Here is a 25,000-nt window from a genome sequence, read left to right as displayed (position 1 = left end):
CGAACAGCAAGGCTTATTTGGGGTGGCTTGGACAGTATCACTATATACATGCAACATACTCCAGAGCTTAAATTGTCTCTACATAAAACAGCCACAGTTGAAAGGTTTAAAAATATTTAATAACAAATAAGAACACAAGACAATACTCCTTACTACACAGTATTAGTCAAGAGTTCAGAGATCACAGAGAAATGCTTAAAATAATACAGTAGAATAGTTCTGACATTGTTACAGAAAACAACTAGTCTAATCTTCCTATTTCCTAGCTATTTCTAAGAAAGACACTAAAGTCTAAGATCCTACTTACATACAGAGCACAGGCAGAGTGCTGGTGAGTTGGATGTTCTCAAGACAAATGCAAAATGCTCTGAGTCTCTCTGTCCTTAAATTGACAGCATAGTACTACTGACTCATTTCAGATTACATAATTTTTTTTCTGGTTCCCAGGCTAACAGAAACTCAGAGTTTAAGCATCCCTTTTGATCTTGCACCTGATCAGGAAGCTACAACAATAAAAGATGTTATACAAGCAAATTCTAGCAATTAACTCTGGTCTCAAAACAATAGCGAGAATTCTTTCATCCAGACATCTTGGCTCCAAGTTTTGAGATCAAACAATTATGCAATGCTTGACTTATCATCTTTCCTCCAGCAGAGTGCAATGTGGTTACATTTTTGAAGTTCAATATTTAACAAAGAGAACAAGCATGTGGCTTACATTAATATTTACAAATGAAAGAATTATCTACAAAATCCTATCTAGCTAGGCTGGCAGCTTTCATGTATCTTCACATATCCCCCCCCCCCCCCCCCCCACCGAGGAACTCCAGCTAGATTTTCAAGTGACCCCTGAGAAACGTTGCTTGAGAGGGTTAGGTCTATCTGTGTACACCTTACCCCATTCCCTGTCTTGAGAGTCCATCTGCGTTGGCATTGCTAATCCCACTGCGGTGCTGCACTGACATATCATATGCTTGCAACCCTAGGCCCCATCTTAGCAACTTGGCATTTTGCTGGCTCGCTCTCTGTAACCATGTTAGGGGATTGTGGTCTGTAACTACAGTGAATTTTCTTCCATACAGATAAGGGTGAAGTTTCTGCAGTGCCTACACTATGGCTAGACATTCCTTTTCTACAGCTGCATAGCATTCCTCCCTGAGTTGGAGCCTATGACAGAGATAAACCACTGCGTGCTCTTCTCCCTCTGAAGAAAACTGGCTAAGTACAGCCCCCACCCCATGGTTTGAAGCACCCACCTGCATAACAAATTCTTTACTGTAATCGGACTGGCTAACATAGGGGGTCCTTCCAAAGGTTCTTTAAGCTTCTGGAATGCCTGCTCACATGCTGGGGTCCACACTACCTTATCTGGCCTGTTTTTCCTTGTCAAGTCTGTGAGGGGAGCAGCTATGGTACTATAACTGGGGACAAACTTTCTGTAGTACCCTGCTGTCCCTAAGAATGCCCTCACCTGCTTTTTGGTAACAGCTGCAGGCCATGCCTGAATGGCTTCCACTTTGGCAGGTTCTGGCCTGATCTTACCACTCCCCACTCTATGTCCCAGGTAGGAGATCTCTGCCATACCCACCTGACATTTGCTCTGCTTAATGGTCAACCCTGCCCTCTGTAGTCTGCCCAGCACCTCCCTGACACAATGAAAGTGCTCTTTCCAGGAATGACTGCAGATGGCAATATCATCTAGGTAAGCAAGGGCAAACCCTCCTGCAAGGATATGGTTTACCAACCTCTGGAAAGTCGCTGGGGCATTTTTCATTCCAAAGGGCACCTTTGTGAACTCTTGCAAGCCAAACGGAGTCACAAAGGCTGGCTTCTCTCTAGCACTGGGAGTCATGGGCACCTGCAAGTAACCCTTGGTAAGATCAATGGTTGTAAGATACTTAGCCCCACTCAGCTGCTTTAGGGCCTCATCTGTCCTAGGCATGGAGTAAGCATCTCTGTGTGACTATTTAATTTCCTGTAGTCCACACAGAGCCTGGTGCTGCCATCTTTCTTTGGCACCAGCAGCACTGGGGAGGCCCAGGGACTGTTGGACTCTTGAATTACCCCTAGTTCCAACATTTCCTGCATCTCCTCCCTCAGAGTCTGTTTGACTCTCTCAGGCACCCTATAAGGGGCCTACCTAATAGGCCTTTGTGGTACTGTATCCATCTGGTGCTGCACCAGGTGGGTGCACCCTGGTTACCCAGTGAACATGCCCCCAAACTCCTGTAACACTACTCGGATTTCTCGAACCTGGGTAGGAGATAGCTACTGGGACATTGCTATCCCTTACACCGAGGTGTCAGTTGGAGCCTCACTGAGGAGATCAGTCACCAGATCTACCTCAGACTCCTCCTGCAAGCCACTGCAAATACTCAGCACAAGGGCCTCCCTATCATGGTAAGGTTTCATCATGTTAACATGGTACAATTTGTGTCCCTGCCTCCTGCCTAGCAGTTCCACCATGTAGTTAATATCACTTAACTTTCTTGCCACCTTGTAGGGTCCCTCCCAAGCTGCTTGCAGCTTGTTGCATCTGACCGGAATGAGAACCATTACCTGCTGCCCTACAGCATACTCTCTAGCTCGAGCATTCCTGTCATACCATACCTTTTTCTGTTGTTGGGCTTCTGCCAGGTTCTCCTGGGCTAAACCCATTAGTTCCCTGAGCCTTGTCCTGAGGTTTAGGACATATGCCACAACAGACTCCTTTGTGAGGTTCACACTCACTTTCCCACTAATCACAAATTAAATCTATAGATACCCTCACCCCTATGCCCATACAACAACTCAAAGGGTGAAAACCTGTGGATTCCTGGGGAACCTCTCTGTAAGCAAACAGATGGGGCAAACATTTGTCCTACTCCCTCTTAAACTGGTCCGCAAATGCCCGTAGCATGGACTTAAGTGTGGAGCTTAACCTCTCAACAAGACCATTAGTCTGGGGGTGGTAGGGGTTGGTCTTCAGGTGCTTCACCCCACAGTACTTCCACAGACAAGCCATCAGGTCTGACATGAAATTGGCACGTCAGTCAGTATTTTTTTGGGAAACCTAGCCTGCTGAAAATCTCTAACACAGCATTTAACACCTTTTCTCACTCAATAGAGGACAAAGTCACTGCCTCAGGGTATCTTGTTGCATAATCTACTACCACTAGGATATACTTTTTCCCTGTGGAACTTGGGGTACTCAGAGGCCCCACAAAATCCACAGCTACCCTCTGAAATGGCTCCTCAATCACAGGCAAAGGCATCAAAGGAGCTCTCACCTTGTCTCCTGCCTTGCCTACCTTTTGGCACTGCTTACAGGTCCTGCAGTATCCCGTTACATCTCTGGAAATTCCAGGCCAATAGAAGTTCTGCATAATACATCTCTTTGTACGTTTTACGCCCATATGACCTTCAAAGGGAATATAATGGGCTATGGCTAGAAGCGCCAGAAGGTAGGCTATAAGCACTACCAACTGCTGTATTCTCTCATCCTCTAGCCCTACTTCAGGGGTCCACTCTCTATACAGTAACCCATTGTCCCAGTATACAGATTCCCCCTTCCCTTGAGAATCAGGTCCCTCACTAGCTACCTCTCTCAGGCCTTGCAATATAGGGTCTGAGAGCTGAGCCTGTCTCAACTCTCTCTCTTTATAACCCTCCCCAGCTCCTCTTCCACAGGAAGTTTGGTACTCTCTGACAGCTGTGCCTCACTGTCAGCCGGGGTACTACTACTAACCTCTATCGTTGCAGTCCCTCTGTCCAAGGGAACATCAGTACCCACAAGCAGCTGTGTCTCACCTTGAGTCTCACTGCTACAGGGTAACTCCCTCCCTGAAGTAACCACCTCACCAGTCCCGGCTGCAAGTATAGGGTCTGTCTGAGTCTCCCCCAGGCTAACAGACTCCCCTGCTTGTCTCCAAGCCTTAATGCGGGTAACTGCACAAGCACATGGTACTGCACTATCAAAATCATTCCCTATCAGGACATCTGCAGGGATATCCTCAAGCACACCTACTTGCTGGCTTCCTTTTCCACCCTCCCAGTCAAGGTAAACCCTAGCCAAAGGTATTTGGAATGGTATCCCTCCTAAAGCTCTGACTGGAGTAGATCGCCAAGGCAAGTAGTGCTCCTTTGTAACTATTGCAGGCTTCACAATAGTTATGTCAGAGGCTGTCTCTCTCTTAGCAATGGCCTCTTTGCCATTCAGTATGATAGGATATAACCTCTTGTGGTAGTTGGGTACCCTTGTTGTCTCAAGGCAACCTACTGTTGGCATTTTGTCTTTCCCACTTACTGGCTCCCTCATCTTTTGTTCCCCGCCTTGTCTCCATGGACATCTGTATGCCACATGGTCCCACTGGTTGCATTCAAAACATTTAGCCCTAGGTTCTGGACGTGTACCTGGACTAGTGGCTTTCCCTGCTACTGGTAGATTCTGTTGGGACAGTCTGTGCTGCCCACCATGGGTTCCTTCAGATCTATGAGCAGTACTTGGGGTCTCTTTCCTGTGCAGGGATGCCCTGCTTGCAGGGTATAGGTCTCCCTTCTTCCCCACCTCCTCTGAAGTAGCACACTGTCTATCAGCTAACCAGATCCTCATGTCCTCAGGCAAAGCAGTAAGGGCTTGTTCCCTCCCCAAAAGGTCTGCCAGCCCTTCAAAAGTGGTGACCTGACATCCACTTGCCCACCTATGGAAATAAGTGCTCAGTTCAGCAACATATTCACACACACCTTTATCTGCCTTGCGTCTATGCTCACAAAACTTTTTCCTATAAGTTTCAGGTGTTAGCTTAAATAATTCTAACAAACAATTCTTAACATCAGTATAATTAAAACAGACAATGTCAGACATTTTGGACAAAATAGTTACAGCTTTACCATGGAGTAAGGGGATCAGGAGCCGTACCCAGAGCCTTTGGTCAACATCATACTGTTTACATACCCTCTCAAACAAAAATTATCCCCCTCATTAAACTGCGGAAGAAATGTACTGACCTTTTGTGCTTCTGGGGTCCAGTTACTCCCTTCCCCTTTACCTCCATGACTCTGGCGAAAAGTCAGCATCTCCTTTTCGTGCTGCCTCTGCCACTTCTTTTCCACAGCTTCCATTTCCAAACGCCTGGCCTCCAACTCGAGTCTCTTTAGCTCCAGATGGATTTTTAAGTCCTCTGCACAAAGGCTGAGCTGTCCATTCACAGAGAGTTGTACATCTCCACGGCCAGTCTGATCGTTCTCCTGGTTGCTGTTTTCTGATGCAGCTGTGACCAAAACTGCAATCATGTCTGCCTTAATCAGGTTTCCCTGCAGCAGTCCTTTAGCTTCGGCTCTTGTACAATTATGTATGTGTCTCCTGACACAAAAAGCTGACAGTGAAGCAAATGTGAGATCTGCACACCTTCTGCTTACATTATTACATAAAGTGACTGGCGCTAAGATAGGCAAAAACGGCAATGCATGTGATAACCTCACAACTTGTTTTCCTGTAACATTATAGCAGAGTTCTCCTGATGGAAAAATGCAGTGCTACAGTAAATGTGGGAGCCTCATACATTCTGTTTCTATACCATTACATACATTTGTCTATATGCTACAAAAGAATGACACAGGTGGGCTCCCACATAATTATGGAGTGGGACATCCCAAAATTACTATTCCATCATTATATGATACGATTCTGGAAGTATGTAGTATTGCAATGACTGAGACATATCTTTACATCACACACACACCCACACCCCCACCCACACCCCTCGCACACAAAGGACAGCACTGCTACCTAATTACTTGTCCTTAATAGATACATCAGGAAGTTGATTAACAATTAAACAGCTAACCACTTACAGGACAAGCGTTTACTAGCACTAGCACATGTACTGCTTGGATCTTTATCAGTACCATAGTGCTGAGGAGGCCACTTAGTGGTGGGCCTAAACAGGGCCTAGGCTGCACCAGTCACTATTTGGGCAAACAATTGTGTTAGTCTCAGATTCTGTCAATTTACTGCAAAACGTGTAGTAAAAAGAAAGGCAGAAGTGATCTTGAACTTTGTTACCTTATCCAGATTTTTCCTCCATTCAAGGTGTAATATTGGCCACATTCGCTCTTTACTGCTGTGGTTTTAATGGAAGCGGCATCAGAGCCACTAGCTGGTTCAGTCAGGCAAAAAGCAGCAATCTTTTCCCCTGCAATGAAGAAAATATTTCAGATACACTTTATATTTAAACAAAAATAAAATATATACTGGCTTCTAAGTCAAACTAGAAACTAACAGGCCAAAACAGAAATCTGCCTCACCCCTGATAACCCCAAATTTTGTACACTGCTTCACAACTTTCAGAACTGCTTCAACAGCTGCTTTAGAAGGTGTTTATTGCAATTATAATTCACCATAAAAAACCCATACACAAATGCAGCCATCTCACTTAGCAATGTGCTGGGGGGGGGGTAACAGGAAATTAATAATTACCCCAGTGGGTCCTATACAATGCATAATTTGGATAAAGGATGTGCTTACATGTACAACTTCCCCAAGTACTTTTGTGAGTGCGTTTGTGTGGGTGGGGGAGAAGCACATTCTTTTCCTATACTATAATTAAGCTACAACTTCAGACGGTTATTCCTAAAGAGACACTTTTTCTAAATATGAACCCCAAGCTAGAACTCGGACAACATTTGAAAGCCATATCACACCAAAATGGAAGCAGATCATAATGAAAGTAGGGGGATTTGCTTCCTTTACAACACTAAATATTTAACATAAACACTTACAAAAAGCTTTTCCTTAAGCAGTAAACGATGGAAACCAGACAGCACTATTCTTGGGATCACTACTATCTATCTAAAAGGACTTAACACTATCAGTGTGCTTGTTTCTTTCACAAAGATTTGAAGTTCTTTCAACTCTTAATAGTTTTTCTCGAAGATCAGAGCAGTTAATACCATTCCTTCAAAACATGCAATCTGCCTTGTCCAGGAGACAGACCGTGCTAAGTTAACACTAAATGTGAGCTACTTTACCATGATTTTCAGCTCTGTGGCAAGCTAACATTAGGAGGCTTACAGACACTGACATTCTGTATTCAATATCCAAGAAATTAAACAAGTAAACTAAACTAAAGTAAAATGACTACTAAGCAAACACACTAGCCTGATGGCCCACTTTCCAGAATTCAGTTTTATGTTTACATCTGGTCAGCAATTTGCAATACAAGGACCATGTAAATGCACACGGGTGTCTGTGTGTGCATGTGTGTGTGTGTGTGAATGCATACATATACATGTATGTGTATATATATTTACATAGGTTTACTATCAAAATGTCACCAGTAAAAAAAAAAAAATTCCTGTTCATAACACCAACACAAAAAAGCGAAAGTAAAAATATATATTAGGTCACAATGTTGAATCTGCTGAATTCATTCAGCAGATTCGACATTACTGAAAAACAGATCATGTGATATATATATATATATATATATAGGAGCTCAGGTAAATGAAACTCCTACACCAAACATCATGGCTGTGTCCCCCACATCCCCTGCTAACTACAGATTATAGGTTCATAGGTTCATACTAGGCTATCTGCCCTAGGGCATTTATAAGCCTAGCCAGAGTGTGTTTGGCTTTCGCCACCCATTTTAAAATTAATTTTGCTATGCCCTTTTTCGAGGTTAGTATACTGTGCCTCTGTCTAACAGTGACACAGAAGTAATACCCGGGGTAAACCTACGATCTCCCATCCACTCATCAAGATTCCTCTTGAAGAGAGTCAATGAGGGACTCTGCCTAACCTGGACTGGAATTTTATTCCAGAGTGAAGGGAGCCTCTGGGTTATGAATCTGTCCCTCCAGCATGTCTTATTTATTTCAGTGCTGAGGTTCAAGTCTCTCGAGAGCGTAGCTCGATGGGATATGGATTTTCTGAGGTGCAGCATGTCCATTAACTCCGGGTTGGACATGGCTTTATACGTCAGGCACAGATCGCCTCTGAGCAGGCGGTATGCCACTGAGTAGAGCTGAAGTTTCTTTAACCGGGCAGCATATGGCATCTGTTTGAGCCCTTTGATCCTCTTAGTGAGGTACTTTTGGGGTCTTTCCAGTTGCTGCTGTTGTCTGGTAAGGTACATCCCAAAAGGGGCATTGTACTCAATTACGGACCTGATGAGGGATGAGTAGACAGGCACGATGACCTCCCCTGATCTAGATGTGAATCCCTTCATGATTAGGTGGGCTATATAAAATGTTTTTCTAACCACTTTGGCCACGTGGTTGTCACATGAGAGACTGCCATCAACTTGGGTCCCCAGGTCCCTAATTACTTCTTCTGTACTTAATGGATTACCACCTATGTGGTAATTTGTGGGCACTTTGTTTTTGCCAAACGGGATGACTATACACTTTTTGGCGTTTAGCTTGAGGCCATGGCTCTGGCACCAGTTGTCTGTTTCTATGAGGCCCTTTTGGAGGATGCTTGTGTCGGCTGGAGAGTCGATTATGGCACCCAGTTTGCAGTCATCTGCGAACTTGGTCAGCCACAGTCCTTCCGTGTTGGCCTGTACCTCTGAGAAATATATACCGAACAAGAGAGGTCCCAGGACTGAGCCTTGTGGGACGCCACTTGTAACTGGTTTGGAGTCTGACATGGCTCCAGCAATTCTAACCATGTGGGTTCTGTCCTTGAGCCAGTTTGCAACCCATCTAGTGACATAGGGGTTTATAATTAAGCTGGTGAGCTTATCGATAATGCCCGAGTGGGGTATTTTATCGAAGGCTTTTGCGAGTTCCAGGTAGGCTGTGTGGACCACCTTCCCCTCGTCAATGACCTTGGTGACTGTTTCAAAGAAATAAACCAGGTTTAAGAGGAAGGATCTGCCCCTAACAAAGCCGAACTGGGTAGGATCCAGTGTCTGTAGGTCCCCAATATCTTTATTTATGAGGTCCATGATGATCCTTTCCATAGCTTTGCAGACCAAGCTAGTCAAGCTTAAGGGGCGATAGTTTCCAGGATCCGTTGAGGCACCACACTTTTGTGGAGAGGGACCACTGTTGCTGTACGCCACTCTTCGGGTACATATCCTGTAGTAAGGCTGAGACTGAACAGTAGTTTTATGTTTGGGTTTAGCTCTTCTTGGAGTTCATGTAGGACACAGCCCGGGACACCGTCTGGTCCCATTGATGCTGTGTTTTTTGCTTTGGAGAGGGCAGCTCTTACCTGAGCATCTGAGATGTCAGGGGGGCAGCACTCTGCTGGGATAGATATTTGCCCTTTTTGGTGGGGGGGGGGTTGCGCTGAACCTGTCAGCTAGGATGTTGGCAATGTCTGTGGGTTCGGTGTATTTTTTGTCATTTTGGGCTAATTCTGAGCATATCTGGGATTTCCCACCTAGGCTCCTAACATAACTAAAGAAAGCCTTGTGATTATCCTTAGTGTCCTGTGCAATTTTTCTCTCGAAGCTGGCCTTAGACGATTTTATGAGTGCCCGTAGTTTTTTGCTAATACTGATCAGAGATGCCTTCCCTTTTTGGGATTTTGCTCTATTATGTAGTAGCTTCCTCCTTCTATTGTATAGTTTGTTTATGGCTGGGGTCCACCAGACAGGACGTCTGCCTTTGGAGGATTGGGTCTTGGTTTTATTTGGGATTGCATGATCCATGCATTCCTGAAGGTGTTCATAGAATGCGTTTAGAAAGGATTCTGCGGTCTGGGCCGTATTTTCCACAGGCCCGGGGGCTTTGAAGGATTCCACGTCAGTTTTGAGGAGTGTGAAATTTGCTTTAGAGAAGTTTTTCACTGTGGTTTTCAGGGCAGGGGGTGGAGTCGGGATGTGAATATCCAGTGAGATTAGTTTATGGTCTGATCTTACCAGTGAGGGATACACATTTGGTCTGGAGCAGAGTCCCCATATTGGTGATGATCAGGTCCAGTATGTTTTCCCCTCTTGTGGGAGTGGTAACAAGTTGTTCCATAGCATTTGAGTTTATAAATTCTAGGAACCTTTGGGCTAGGGTGTTGGAGCTAGAGTAATGCTCCCAGTCTATGTTTGGGTAGTCGAAGTCGCCCAATATAATGGTATTTGGAGAGACCTTCATATTTTCCAGTGTTCTCAGGAAGGCCGAGTGGGGTTCCTGGGTTTGGAAGGGTGGTCTGTAGCAGGCTATAAACTGGAAGGCAGTTTTACCCACTGTTAGTTGCACATGGATAGTCTCTGATGCTTTGTGCTGTGCCACCAACCTGGAGGTGTGGGTATCTTTGACGAATATTGATACTCACCCTCCTTTTGTGGTTCGGTCCAAGTTTTGGGGCCGAAAACCATGGTATGAGGTATAACCTGGTAGTGCTGGGGTGCTCTCGGGAGCCTTGAACCAGGTTTCTGTTACTGCACAGATATCGATGTTCTCCATGCTAAGGAGAGTTTTGAGTGCGTGCATCTTGAGGTTTAGACTTCTGGCGTTGAGTAGCATTACTCTTATCCCTTGTGATACCTATGGAGGTGGGTTTGTCGTTTGAGCCTTGCCTAAAAAAGGCACTATGGGGGTAGCAAGAGCCTTTGCCAATATCCGAAAGCCCAGGGGTGACAGGTGCAAGCCGTCCCTAGTGAAGCATCGTGGCTTGTCGAGCATGTTATCCCAGGCTGACAAGCATTGGATCCCCTTTGAATGACACCAATACTTAAGCCAATTGTTGAAATTGATCATCTTGTCTTCATATTGTGGCATCATTCTTGGTGAGGGTAAGATGCTACTCAAGGTCAGGGTCATACCGGCCTGGGCTACATGTTCAGAGAGCTCCTCTATGTCTCTTTTCATGTAGTCCAGGGAGGTACGTCTCAGGTCATTCACACCAGCATGGACAATGACTGAGTCATATTTGTACTTGCCTTGGAGTGACCTGAGTGCTTGTGTTATGTGGCAGATCCTAGCGCCCGACAGGCAGCTTCATGATCTTCTCCTTGTTCAGCCTGGTGAGCAGGACGTCAGTGTGCCCGACGATAGAGTCACCTATTACAAGTGTATCAGGTGTGTTGTTTAGCCTTAAGGGCTGTGACTGTTCGGCACACTGGCTTTGTGAGCTATGTGTTGCACGTGTTTTGTTTTGGGGTAGCGGTTGCTTGGGTGTCTGCTTTGGAGGTCTCTGCTGCTTAGGAAGATTTTTATTTAGAGCCTCCGAGTATGTTTTTGTGTTTGGTTTGCTTCGTGGTAGGTCTATGTGAGACTGGAATTGTAGCGAGTGTGGTTTCCTTCTCCTCCTGACTGGTTTCGCCAGTGCTGAGTTGAGAGAGCTTAGCCTCCAGTATGGCTATATGGTTGCATCTCTCACATGTGTTGGAATTTGTTGGGAGGAGGAGAGGGTTGTCTGTGTACATGAGGCAGTTGTAACATTGCCTCAAGATTCCCAGATTCACCAGCTGGACCGGAGAGGAGATTGACAACTGACCTTTGGACATGCTAGAATAGTATTGGGAATTCCTTTACAATTGAAAAAAAAGGGCCAATGGGGAACGAGGTACTCAAGGGGAGTTTGTGAGGGTGTAGTGCTTTTAATATTTTAGTGCTGACTTATATAATTGCTTTAGTGAGCAAGTGCCAGGTAACTTAAATGCAATGTGTTACAGGTAACTTAAATGCAAAAACGACAAACAGTAACTTTCTTTCATGTGAAACAAGGAAATAAGTACAGTAAGCAATGCAGATATCACTAGGGATCCACAGAAGCGCTGAAAAGGAACGTTTTAGGTAGAATTAGCGTTTCAGGGAAATAACAAGCAGGCACTATAAGCCTTTAACCAGAAATTCCCAGCTCAGAAGGGCAGAGTCCAGCCTCTCCGCCCACAAGAGTGCAGACCACGAACCTTCTTAATGTAAAATAACTGGCCTGAAGCCCAAGTGCTTAAACCAGAACTAATACACTTTTAGAACAGACACTGAGCCCTCAATCAGCAGTTCACAACTTAGAAGGATGTAAGCTACCTATCCTGCCACCACAGTGCAGGCCACAAACCTTACTAATGTAAAACAACTGGTCTGAAGCCCAATTGCTTAATCCAAAAGACTTAGAATGATAGCTACACTTTAATCAAGTTACTACCAAGCAGTAATAAATACAATTGAATACTTTAAAGAATGTCTGGATTAGTGCTCAAGTTATACAAACAAAGCTAGATTCAGCAGGCCTGGATCTAGTCTATGCTACAGCAAACAAGGTGTACCAATTTCAGTACGAAGCAGTTCAAATATGCAGACACTATAAGCCTTTAACCAGAAATTCCCAGCTCAGTAGGGCAGAGTCCAGCCTCTCCTCCCACAAGAGTGCAGACCACGAACCCTTTTAATGTAAAATAACTGGCCTGAAGCCCAAGTGCTTAAACCAGAATTAATACACTTTTAGAATAACAGACACTGAGCCCTCAATCAGCAGTTCTCAACTTAGAAGGATGCAAGCTACCTGTTCTGCCACTACAGTGCAGACCACAAACCTTCTTAATGTAAAACAACTGGCCTGAAGTCCAAGTGCTTAAACTAAAAGGCTTAGAATGAGTTACACCAAGCAGTAATAAATACAATTGAGTACTTTTAAGATGATGCAAAAGCAAAATAAAGTAGGAAAAAACACAAATACAGTAAAAGCAGATTTAAAAAAAAAATTGAGTGAGCAAATGAGATGGGCCCAGGAGTTACAGGACAGAAACAAATGCAAATGCAGGCCTTCAAATCAGAAAGTTGAGAGAGATGGAAGACCACCCAAACGGCCAATAACTATAAATTCTGGGCCAGAACCACTCCCTATGTGGTAGACAGGGTACCTAGTGCTTACCACTCCCACTGATAAGCTAGAAGGCTTCCCTCCAACACAGAAAGGCTTGGGGGCTCAGAAGCTTACAAATAGTCCTGGATATAGCAAATCTGTATTTGGAACACTAATTACAGGAAAGGTAGGAAACAGGCTTACAATATTTTTTTTTTCAGAAAAGTAGCAAAAACAGTAGTAAAAACAATTTACATGCAGTGTAAGCTGGCACATGAGTATGTAGCAATATTAGTCCACACACAGTTTGAAAAAATGTAATTAAATTAAAAAGGACTAAAAGCAACTGCAGGAAGGGTTTATAAGGTAGAATGCGGTAAAGAGATGGGACTGGGGGAGTGTCCTAGATCAAATCTACAGTGGGGCGGGCACTGCAAAAGCCACCAAATTTAAACTACAACCAAGAACAGGGAGGGTGGTGCGGAAAAGTTTCAACAGAGATGTGAGGAATCAGAGTGCAAATTATAAAACCAAAAAAATATATACTGATCTCTGTATATTTGCAGAACACTAAGACAACAGATATCTAAGCAACAATTTAGCTGTATAATACAGAATAATACAGAAAAATATACTCAGCTCTATATATTTGCAGATAGTCTTGTAAGGCTGTCTCTCAACACACAGGTTCCACTTCAAATGCAGACTGCTGCTATTAACAGTTCAAATTAAGGGAACCTTGAGTTAACAACACACAAGCAAATTGAGGGGGGTGGGGTGGGGAAAAGTTTCAACAGAGATGTGAGAAATCAGAGTGCAAATTATAAAACCAAAAAAATATATACTGATCTCTGTATATTTGCAGAACACTAAGACAACATATATCTAAGCAAGAATTTAGCTCTATAATACAGAAAAATATACTCAGCTCTATATATTTGAAGATAGTCTTGTAAGGCTGTCTCTCAACACACAGGTTCCACTTCAAATGCAGACTGCTGCTATTAACAGTTCAAATTAAGGGAACCTTGAGTTAACAACGCACAAGCAATAGAAACCAAAATGGGGGGGGGGGGGTTTCAACAGAGATGTGAGGAATCAGAATGCAAATTATAAAACCAAAAAATATATACTGATCTCTGTATATTTGCAGATTACTAAGACAACAGATATCTACGCAACAATTTACCTCTATAATACAGAATAATACAGAAAAATATACTCAGCTCTACATATTTGCAGATAGTCTTGTAAGGCTGTCTCTCAACACACAGGCTCCACTTTAAATGCAGACAGCTGCTATTAACAGTTCAAATTAAGGGAACCTTGAGTTAACAACACACAAGCAACAGAAACCAAAATGGGGGGTGGGGGGGAGTTTCAACAGAGATCTGAGGAATCAGAGTGCAAATTATAAAACCAAAAAAATATATACTGATCTCTGTATATTTGCAGAACACTAAGACAACAGATATCTAAGCAACAATTTAGCTCTATAATACAGAATAATACAGAAAAATATATTCAGCTCTATATATTTGCAGATAGTCTTGTAAGGCTGTCTCTCAACACACAGGTTCCACTTTGAGATTGCACTACAGTGAAGAAAGGGATGAATGTCCCAAATCACACTGTACCACGATCTCTGTGCAGTACTTTGAGTTCATATCCGTGAATGCTGTGTGCACTCGCCGATATGGACTTTCAAACACCGAGATGTTCAGCAACACGGAAAATCAAACATCTGCCTTTCGATTTTCCATCTGCAGAACATCTCCATTCATCATTTTGATAGTAATATATATATATATATATATATATATATATATATATATATATATATATATATATATATAGATGGGTATATATAAATATTCTGACATATATATATATATGTTATATATATATATATATATATATATATATATATATATGTGTGTGTCTCTAATCAAACTGCAATTTTGCGAGTCCATTTTCACGAAAGTGCATATATTTGAAAATGCACTTTTGTAAAAACTGACTCACCGAAACAAAAAAAAATAAAAATACACTAGACATATATGCAGGGGGGCAAGCTCTCCTGCACCCTCACTACTGATATACACTAACTCCAAGATCGCACTACAGTGGGGAAAGGGGAATATTCCCTTAGCCTCAGTGTACCACGATCTACAACAAGCTCCCCTCTCATACACCACTGATAAAAACACCATACCTGCACTAGAGCAGGATCCCAGAACCAGTGACCTCACTTCGGTGAATTGATTTTTGCGAAAGTGCATTTTTGAATAAATGCCCTTTCGTGAAAATGGACTGCGAAATTGCAGTTCGATGAACTGTAACTTTGATGGGTCAAAGTAGACCCATATAAGGGTGGGTATATATAAATATTCTGGTTAATGGATATGTCCAGCTCAGCAGAACAGATTGGAAAAGACATGCCTTATTTTTCTTCAAGAAGTGCAAAAAGATTTTTTAAACATTATTAAAACATCACACATCAAATTTTAGTAAATGAAACAAATACAAATATGTTAATGGAAAAAGAAAACAAACGCTGGTAAAATTCCCTATTTTTTTCCATGAAATACAGGTTTTCTTTTTAATTTTCATTCATTCAACCAATTATTGCCCTCTCTTAAACATCATTCATCCTTTCTGAACATTATTTTGCATGAATTGCTCCCACAAATTCCATTTCTATGTAATTTACTAATTCACTTTTCTAAAGAGTCCACCTCAAGTTCTTTTATCTCCTGTACAATATTAAATAAAAAAAAGAAAACAAACCCCAGTAAATTACCCTATTTTTTTTTCCATGGAATAAACGTTTTCTTTTTCAATTGCATACTCATGGAAGAAACTTCCACTGTCCCTTCACTCCACTACTAAAAATGATGAATTCAAAAAGCAACTAAAAATCCACTTCCAGCATGCATGGATATGTACTTGTCAGGAAATTACCTAATGAATTTTTCTTCTTCGCTGAATTAATATATCTGTCTGGTATCTACCTAAAAGTACAGTTGTGTACCTACCATAAATGTAGATGTTCGAGTGTATTCACTGTTGCAGTCATTACACTTGGGTTATCCTGCTGGCAGGCTACCCGCAGTCGGCCTGAATTCCAAAGTCTTGGTCCGGCGTCGGTTGCTGTCGCCTCTTCCCTGACATCAGTGCGCCAGGGGTATATAAGATGCAGCAGACACCATTTTCTTCAGTTTTTCTTGCCCCAGATGTCAGGTGCCCCCAAGAAGGTAGGCAATATATATTGCTTATAAAAACATACAGTGAAATAAACACAATACCTTCATCTACAAGCAAATACACCACATAGGTTGTATAGGATAGAGAAGTCCCAGCAAAGATAAGGGGGATGGAGGGTGGGTAATCTGGACTGCAACAGTGAATACACTCGAACATCTCCATTTATGGTAGGTACACAACTGTACTATGTTCATCATGTTTCACTGTTGCAGTCATTACACTTGGGTTGAATCCCAAAGCTGAGGTAGGGCGGATGGGTCTAAATAGGGTTAGGAGTGGCTATGAGGCCCTGCAGATCTGCAGTGGCAAAGCCTGCTCTGGATTTAGAGTAAAGTGGTAAGTAATGCTTGGTAAAAGTGTGCACTGAACTCCAAGTTGCAGCCTCCAAAATTTCCTTGGTTGGTACACCTGAGAAAGGCTGCTGAAGTGGCTGCTGTCCTGGTAGAATGTGGCCTAATATTCTTAGGCACTGACTTGCCATGCTGTGCATAGCAGACACGGATAAAGTGTCCTATTCATTTTGAAATAGTCTGCTTTGAGATAGCTTTTCCTTGTGATCCTGCAGCATAGGCTACAAACAGTTGCTCAGTTTTTCTGAAAGCTTTGGTTTTGTGTAGCTGCCTGTGTATGTCCAGAGAGTGCAGAAGTTTCTCGCCTTTATTCTGGGGATTTGGATAAAATGTTGGTAAATGAATGGTTTGGTTAAGAGACACACTTTGGCATAAATGATGGGTTTGTCCTTAGAGAAACCCTGTCCGGATGAAAAATGATAAAAGGTTCCACCGCCATTAATGCCTGTAACTCTGAGACTCTTCTTACTGATGTTATTGCTAGGAGCAGAGCAGTTTTCCATGATAAGAATTTTATGTCAGCTGTGCTGGCTGGCTCAAAAGGAGGAAGTGTGAGCTTTTCTAAAACAAAATTGAGGTCCCATGTAGGTATCGGTGCTCTCCTTGGGGGTCTTATGTTTTTTGCCTCTCTGAGGTACTGTTTTAGCAGTGGATGAGAGAAAATAGGAGGGTCCATATTGTAATGAGTTGAAATGACAGAGGAATGGATCTTAGTTGATGAGAAGGATAGGCCTTTGTCCAGCATCTAAGTTAGGTATTGTAAAATACGAGGAATATTTGGAACAAGTGGTTCAAGACCTTGTGCCTGGTTCCAAGCACAGAATCGCTTCCATTTTTCTGCATAAGATTTCCTGGTGCTGGGCCTCCTGGCTTCCAAAATGACATCCATAACAGCTTTAGAGAGAGGTGTGTTCTGAGTGGCTATATTATCTGCCATGCAGCCAGATTTAATGTTCTGAGTTGGCTGTGCAGGATCTGATTGTTTTGTTGAGTCAGAAGATGAGGAATTAGAGGTAAAGTCCAGGCTGGGCCTTGAGACAAGCTCTTTAGGATTGGGTACCAGTGCTGGCGTGGCCTTTCTCGGGCAATCAGAATCATTTTTGGCTTCTCTTGTCTGACTTTTAGGAGCACCTTGGGAAGGAGAGGCAGAGGTGGAAAGGCATAAACTGCTAGGGTTTTCCAGCTGAAAGATAGAGCATTCACTTTCCATGCTTGTGAGTGATAAGTCCTTGTGCAGAATCTCTGTAGATCTATGTCTGGGCATCCCCATTTCCTTGTTATCATACTGAAGACCTGTGGATTTAGTTTCCACTCGTGAGGGTCCATGAGGTTTCTGCTTAGTTCGTCTGCCAGAGTATTTTTCTTTCCTGGCAGGAATTGTGCCTGCAGAGGTACTTGATAGGTCAGTGCTGTGTTCCACAAAGTCATGGCTTGCCTGCAGACGGGGTAGGAATGTGTGCCCCCTTGCTTGTTTATGTACCACATAACTGTAGTATTGTCCGTCTTTAGTAGTAGTTGTCCTGGATGTAGCAGATCCTTGAAGGCTGTCAGGGCAATCTGTACAGCTAGCATCTCTTTTTGATTGATGTGAAGATGCATTTGGTCCGTGGGCCACATGCTCTGAATACATTTTCCTGCCAGGCATAATCCGATGCATCTGTTGTTAGTGTCTGCCTGGCTGTGGGCAAAGTGAAAGGCTGTCCCTTGTTGTGGTGACAGGCTAGTGCCCACCATCGAAACTCCTGTTGCAGGCAGGGAATAAGAGTTATTGTTTCAAGGCTGTGGCAATGCTGAGTCCAAACACTTTTTAGGTACCATTGTAGCTTCCTCATATGCAGTCTTGCATAAGGAATTAGCAGAATGCAAGATGCCATGTAGCCCAAAGCCTGCAGAATTTTTCTTGCAGGTAGCTGGGTCTTTGTTGCCATCATTTGAAAGTAATGAGTCAGTTGCCTTTGCTTGTCTGGCATGAGATAAGCCATCTGGGCAGTTGCATTTAAGCTTGCACCCAGGAATATTATCTCTTGAGAAGGCACTAGTTTTGATTTCTTTTCGTTTACTGTGTACCCTAGGCAAATTAGTAATTCTTTTACAAACGCCAGATGCTTTAGTAGAATGTCCTTGCTCTCTGCTTGAATAAGGCAGTCATCCAAGTAGGGATATATTTGAATTCCTTTTTGTCTGCAAAATGCAATTACTGGTGCCAGGCATTTTGTGAAGACCCTGGGCACAGTAGATAAGCCAAAGGGCAGTGCAGAGAATTGGTAATGCATTGAGCCAGCTATGAATCTGAGGTATCTTCTGCAAGAATGTCTGATTGGGACATGCAGGTATGCCTCTTTGAGGTCCAAATTAACTAGCCAAGCCTTCTTGCCCAGCATGGGTAGAAGTTGCTGCAGTGTCAACATTTTGAATTTTGGAACATCCAGGAAAGTATTTAGAATTGACAGGTCCAGTATTGGTCTACAGGCTTTGTCCTTTCTTGGTACCAAGAAAAGTCTTGAGTAAAATCCTTGTCCCTGTTCTTGCTGTGGTACTTTCTGAATTGCTCTCATGTCCATGAGAGCAGAAATTTGTTTTTGTGCCCCTGCCCATTAGTTTTGTGGCAGGTCTGGCATACCTTTTGACCTTGGTAGCGTGTGAAAGTGGAACCTGTAGCCCTGAGAAACAATATTCAGTACCCAATTTCCTGGGTGATCATGTGCCACTTTTGTGAGAAAAGTGCTAGTTTTCCCCCTAAGGATGCTGTCAAAAGGTAAGTGCTTGGCTTTGGTAGAAGTCATTGGGACTGTTTACATAAGGTTGTGATTTGACTTCTCCGCCTTTGGGGGCTGAAGCACCCCATTGTTTAGGTCTGTATGAGCCTTGTGGGTGAGATCTGCCTCTCGGGCATCTGTATCGGCCTCTTTGTGGCCTGACACTGGAAAGGATCAATTTTTAGAAGGCCAGTTCCTGCTAAATCTAGTTGGCTGAACCTGTAAGAAATCCTTCACTGTCTGCATTGATTTTGCTTTATCCTCCATTTTCTTCAACACCTCCTCAGCCTTAACACCAAACAAAGTACCATACTGTAATGGAGCATCCAATCATTTTGCTTTAACATGATCAGGTAAACTCTGTTCTTTTAACCAAGCATGCCTTCGAATGACAGAGCCTGTAACTGCGGCTCTGCAAGAAGCCTCAAATGAATCAAAACCACATTGCAGAGCATACTTGTTCAGCTGCATGCAATAAATCCTGCATTTCCTTATTGTCAGGACATTCTGAGCTTGTAAGCATTTTCTGTTTTAGCAAAGACATTAGGTATTGTTGATATTTAAGCATGTGAAACTGGCAGTTTAAAGCCCTTACAGCTAAAGTAGCAGAAGTGTAAACCTTTTCCCCCATCTATCCAGTGCTCTAGAATCCCTATCAGGGGGAACAGGGTTTTTTGCAGTGGAAGCCTTGACCCCTTTGGGACCCTGAGAAATTGTTTCTGGGTCAGCAACAGTGTTTTTATAAAGAGATTTATGAGAGTCTGGGACTCTGTAGTACCTATCTGACTTGACTGGTGCAGGGGGTAATGAATCAGGAGACAAACTGTATTCAGAAAAAAACATCATCAACAATATCTAGTACAGGGGGAATAGCATGGGGCCTGTGCTGAGGCAGTAAAAGAAAGTCTCTGAGCCTTTTCTTGGATTCTGAATATTCCTGGCTGTCACAATGGAAATGCTCCCTCATGGTGTGCAGGGTTTCCCCAAAAGAGTAATCCTCAGGAGGAGAGGCTGAAGGGATAGATTCTTCAGCATCAGAGTCCTCATAGGGAGGAAGAGAATATCCCTGTTCTGAAGAAGAATCAGAGGAAATAGAAACCTGGTCAGAGGAGTCATAGTCAGTGTCTTGCCTAAGCCTTTTATCAGTAGGGGGATGGGAACCCCTGATCAGAGTAATTACGTCCTCGGCCATTTTAAGCATCTGTTTCTTTGGCATGGATGACTGTCCAGGAGAATGCTGTACTTGTTTCTTTGTCTTTAATGGTGTTTTAGACTTTGCCTTGGCTGCTGAAGTAGACTTGATAGTAAGCTGTGAAGGTCTGAAAACACCCTCAGGAGACGATGCCTGCTCAGCGGCTCCGGACCCATCTGAGGGAATAGTCTCCGTAGGCCCAATACCTTGAGTTTCCAGAGGCCTAGTTTTCTCCACGTGGGAGTCGGAGGCGGCCTGTGGCTCTGAGGTAGCGGGTGTCAGGGGCTGCGAAAGCACCTCACTGAGAACCGGCGACTGGCCTAGAAGAGGTTTCGTCTTCGGTTTTGGACCTCGGATGCCTGTCCTTTTCTTTGTCTTTGCGTTTTTTATGAATTCCGGTCGTCGGTTGTTCCGTCGGCATTATGTAGTTAAACCTTCGGCCAAAGTAATGTAAAGCAAAATCAAACCGACGCTTAATAGTGCGTTGGTTGAATCTAGCACAAAACCGACAACTAGCAACGTCGTGGTCAGGGCCTAGGAATACAGTAAGAGTGAAAATCCTTATGAGGTATTTGCTTCCCACAAGAAATACAATTGTTAACTTTTACTGACATCGGTCTGGAGCAAGAAAAAGTTTCCCCAACGGTGTACTTAGCTTTACTGAAGACTTCGGTTCTGAAATTTGATTTCTAAAATCTCAGGAGTCGGCCGATCGGCACTTGCGAACTGCTTTTGCTTCAGGCACCGTGCGGCAAGAAAGACTGAAGAAAATGGCGTCGGCTGCATCTTATATACCCCTGGTGCACTGATGTCAGGGAAGAGGCGACAGCGACCGACGCCGGACCAAGACTTTGGAATTCAGGTCGACTGCGGGTAGGCTGCCAGCAGGATAACCCAAGTGTAATGACTGCAACAGTGAAACACGATGAACATCTGTCTACATATATTACTCTCTCTGCAGTTAGTACCTATGTTATTAAATGCACCTTTGTTGTACTATGCCATGATGTTACTCTGATTTTTTATTAGGCATTGCTACATTCCTTGAAAATAAATGAATGCTAACCAAATTTCTCAAACATATTGTTACTGCATTTTCAAAATACTGTACGTTTGTCTTGTATATATTCGTATTGTATATTTCTATCTGTTTTTGTACAGTTAAGTATCTTACAACTTGAACTGTTAGATTTTTCTTATTTTTTAATTACCTTCCTGGAGCTTTGGTCCTCGGGTCTCCATTGAAAAAGGGCTCTGGGACCAGTCGGACTAACACAGTTAACAAATGTAAAATTAAATTAAATAAAATAATAAATACTTCAGCTACAGATAGTTTAGATTTTTATTTCCATTTTCTAGCAATTGCTTTTTTTCTGGCAGCCAATAGCATTAAACTTAATAAGATCTTACGTGTCTAAGCAATTCATGTTCCATCTGAGCTCAAAGTATAATTTCCAACGTTATAACCATTTGCTCCAACAACATTTATGACAAAGTACTCTGCAGGGAATTTTTAAAATCTTCCAGTGTGCTACATTCCCAAAAAATATGCTCCCAATTACCCCTATCATTATCTTTCGCATCATACCTCCAGCATTTAATTTTTACTTTCTCTATAAACTGGTTAAAATTTCTCTAAATACTACATCATTCCCATATAACTTGTGTCGATTCTTAACCAATGTTCTCATATTATGTCTAACTTGGTGTAATTATTTAAACTTTAGATATTTGTTTGTAATATTTTTGAAGATTGTAAAATTATTGTTCTTAAATATTTTAGAAAACTTTGGAGCTTTTCTCCCCGGGCCTCCACTGAAAATAGTCTCCTACCCAGTCGGACTTTCCTGGTAATTAAACATCAATAAATAATAAATGAAAAAAGCTGGTAACTGTCAAGGAAACATTCTTTGAAGTCTCTTGCAGTATAAAAATGTGTATGCAAACACTTCAAAAATTCTACACCTTTTGGACTTTACTGCATACTTGTGAGCCATACAAATGGCCTCCTATTTGTAAACTCTTTTTCAATTCTCTCTTCCCTGTCTTTTCTAACCTCCTCTGAGTAAATCTTATAGTTATCACTCCCTACTACAATTAAAAACTTTCCCCAGGCAGGTGTTTCATTACTCCCTTATCCCTTTGCCTTAAATTATACTCTGTTAGGGAAGGCAGACTCTGACCTGCTGTCCAAACTTCTGCTTAGTCTCATCCAACGCTATTACCTTCCTCCTAGTTATTTCCTCCCAGTACCCAGGTTCCTCTGTTAATTTTCTCCAGTAAGTTCCAAATCTCTCTTGCCTATTCTCTACACCTGTACTTGCAGTCATCCCTATTGTTAAAATTGTTCTCCTTTCTCATGTTGGCTTTTGTAACGTTAGGAGGTACTGCCAGCCATGCCAGGAGAAGTAGGGCAGTGGACATGTGATGTGCCAGCACAGCTAGCTGGAAATTTTGTAAATAATTACATGTTATTTGTATATTAAACTGATTTGTACAGATGCTTGTGCTGAAAATGTATCTGTAAGGTTTGCTTGCATTAAAATGTATCACAAGGAAAGAAATGTACAAGTATTACTGTGACTGAATTAAATGTATGTGTTTTAACAGAGGACTGGAAGCGAAGAGGTTAATCTTAAACTTCAAAATACATCTGCAATTAAAATACTTTACGTGCTAAGCTATAAAGATGTTAACCCACAGTATTGAATGGAGCCAAAGACGCAATGTATGTGCTAGAGAATAGGTTGTAGCTCCTGTAGGAATAGTGGAATTATTTTATGATTTCCAGGAGATCTGAGCAAAGCTCTACCTGTGTATATGGTAACACACAGGTGCTAAATCCTGTCAGCTTCTAGGGTTGGTGATAGCATGGGAAACAGAGTTAGATGACCAGATGTGTGTGATGTCATTCTACAAGCCAAAAATAATATTTTGATATTAAGTAGGAGTTTGCACTCAGCATTCTGCAGTCTGATCTTGGAAACCTGACTAGAAACACCCTCACCTACATCATTTTGCCTTGCGGTAGTAAATAACTTAAACAGGTAACAGTAATTCTCTTTAGGTTAGTTAGGAAAATATAGTGAGATTAGAAGTACTGTTTTTCTATAACTGTGCAAAACTTTCCATTGGTGTTATTTTTAATATTTTCTGTGACCGAAACAATGGTGTTTACTGTAAATAGATATTTAGTATTTTCTTGTTAATTTATTATTTACTATTAAATATAGTTAAACTTTTCATTGTGGCTGGCCCTTTTTAGAAAATATTTAAGCTTTGAGAGTATTTGCACACATTTGTTTGGTGATAACTGTGGCCACTCCTGAAAAGCCTGTTTGGTCAACATTATCATTTGTATTAATTTCACTCAGTATAACTGGATGTCGTTTTAAGCCACAGTGGTGCAGCGGTAGCATTGTCACCTCACAGCAAGAGGTTCTCCCGTTAGATTCTCGGCTGGAGAGCCTTCTGTGTGGAGTCTGCATGTCCTCCCCGCAGTAGAGTGGCATTCGAAAGACATGCGTGAATGGGTGTGCCTTTGTTGAAGGTTGGGCTGGCACCTTGGCACTGTAGAAATAGACTGTGAATCATTAGCGGACCAGAATTCCACTGTGACGACCCCTAACCAGGAAAAGCCAAAAGAAAAACAACAACATAATTGGATATTGTTTTAAGAGCCTTGTTGTAAATGACTGGTGGCAGTGAATCTACTTTATATTCTGGGCATGGTTGGTAGAGTGGGTAATCTGTGCCAGTCTTTCCCACGTGTGTGTGTGTGTGTGTGTGTGTGTGTGTGTGTGTGTGTGTGTGTGTGTGTGTGTGAAGTGTGTGAAAATTAATCTCAAAGAGTGTGTGTGTCGGCTACTTGGAGCAGGGACATGAATCACTGGTGTCACAGAGAGGGTGCTGGAGGACTTGGCTTGGACACTCAGCTGAGGACCTAACCCTACAGCCGTGTCAGTGGGCAGTCTTACTGGGGACCTGGAGGGAGGCAAACACCGAGAAATCCAGACCCCAGGCTGATTATGTTCCCTGTGTGTATTAAGGGAAATTGCACTTGATGCAGAAAGGTCTGCATCTGGAAATACTGAGTGCATTCATTTGTATTACAACTGAACATCCCTCTCCAGTGTCAGTGTGAGGATTCAGGGTCCTTGATTAATGGCCCAGAGTTAGGATGTTACACCTTCTTAAAATACTTTCTGCTACTGATGTGTAGGATAATTTCATGTGTACACAATAAAAAGGAAAATAACAAGTCATTACTTGGTCATCTAAAAGTTGCATATAATATTCTAGAAAACAAAAACATGACACATATATTGTCTCCCTTCCCAACCATCCACCTAGTACGATGACTTAGCAAACTCTCACTAAATGATCTTGTACATATGCCATCTATGTTATTAGTGTGTGAATTTTGGTACAAACAAAATTACTCAGGGTCTTTCATCTCTTCCCTACCACTTCACGGAATTTAATTCAACCTATATACCTCAGTCAAATTGTTTCCACATCTAGCGTACTGCCAAACTTTGAAACATATCTTTCAGATGCTACATTCTATTTTGTTGCCTGTATCCACCTTTATGCTCAAGTCCACACAAGTATGGGCATGTAAATATGTGTGAATTGTGCGCTCATGTATTATGTGTGTGTAGGTGTGTAAGCCTACAGCAATATTTTATTCAGTCATTTT

At 42.5% G+C, this 25,000-nt stretch overlaps 1 protein-coding gene across 1 annotated transcript in view; it reads right to left on the bottom strand.

Moving 5' to 3' along the window:
- ACADVL (acyl-CoA dehydrogenase very long chain) overlaps nucleotides 1–25,000 on the bottom strand; it is an 808,259-nt gene that overhangs the window by 360,599 nt on the left and 422,660 nt on the right. Inside the window, exon 8 of the mRNA XM_044076702.1 lies at nucleotides 6,044–6,173. Coding sequence (XP_043932637.1) covers nucleotides 6,044–6,173 — 130 coding nt within the window. The remainder of the gene's footprint in view (nucleotides 1–6,043; nucleotides 6,174–25,000) is intronic.

The sequence above is a fragment of the Protopterus annectens genome, chromosome 7.part0, assembly GCF_019279795.1.
Source record: "Protopterus annectens isolate FY-2018-M chromosome 7.part0, PAN1.0, whole genome shotgun sequence".
NCBI lineage: Eukaryota > Metazoa > Chordata > Ceratodontiformes > Protopteridae > Protopterus > Protopterus annectens.
This window is presented reverse-complemented; position numbering and strand designations above follow the sequence as displayed.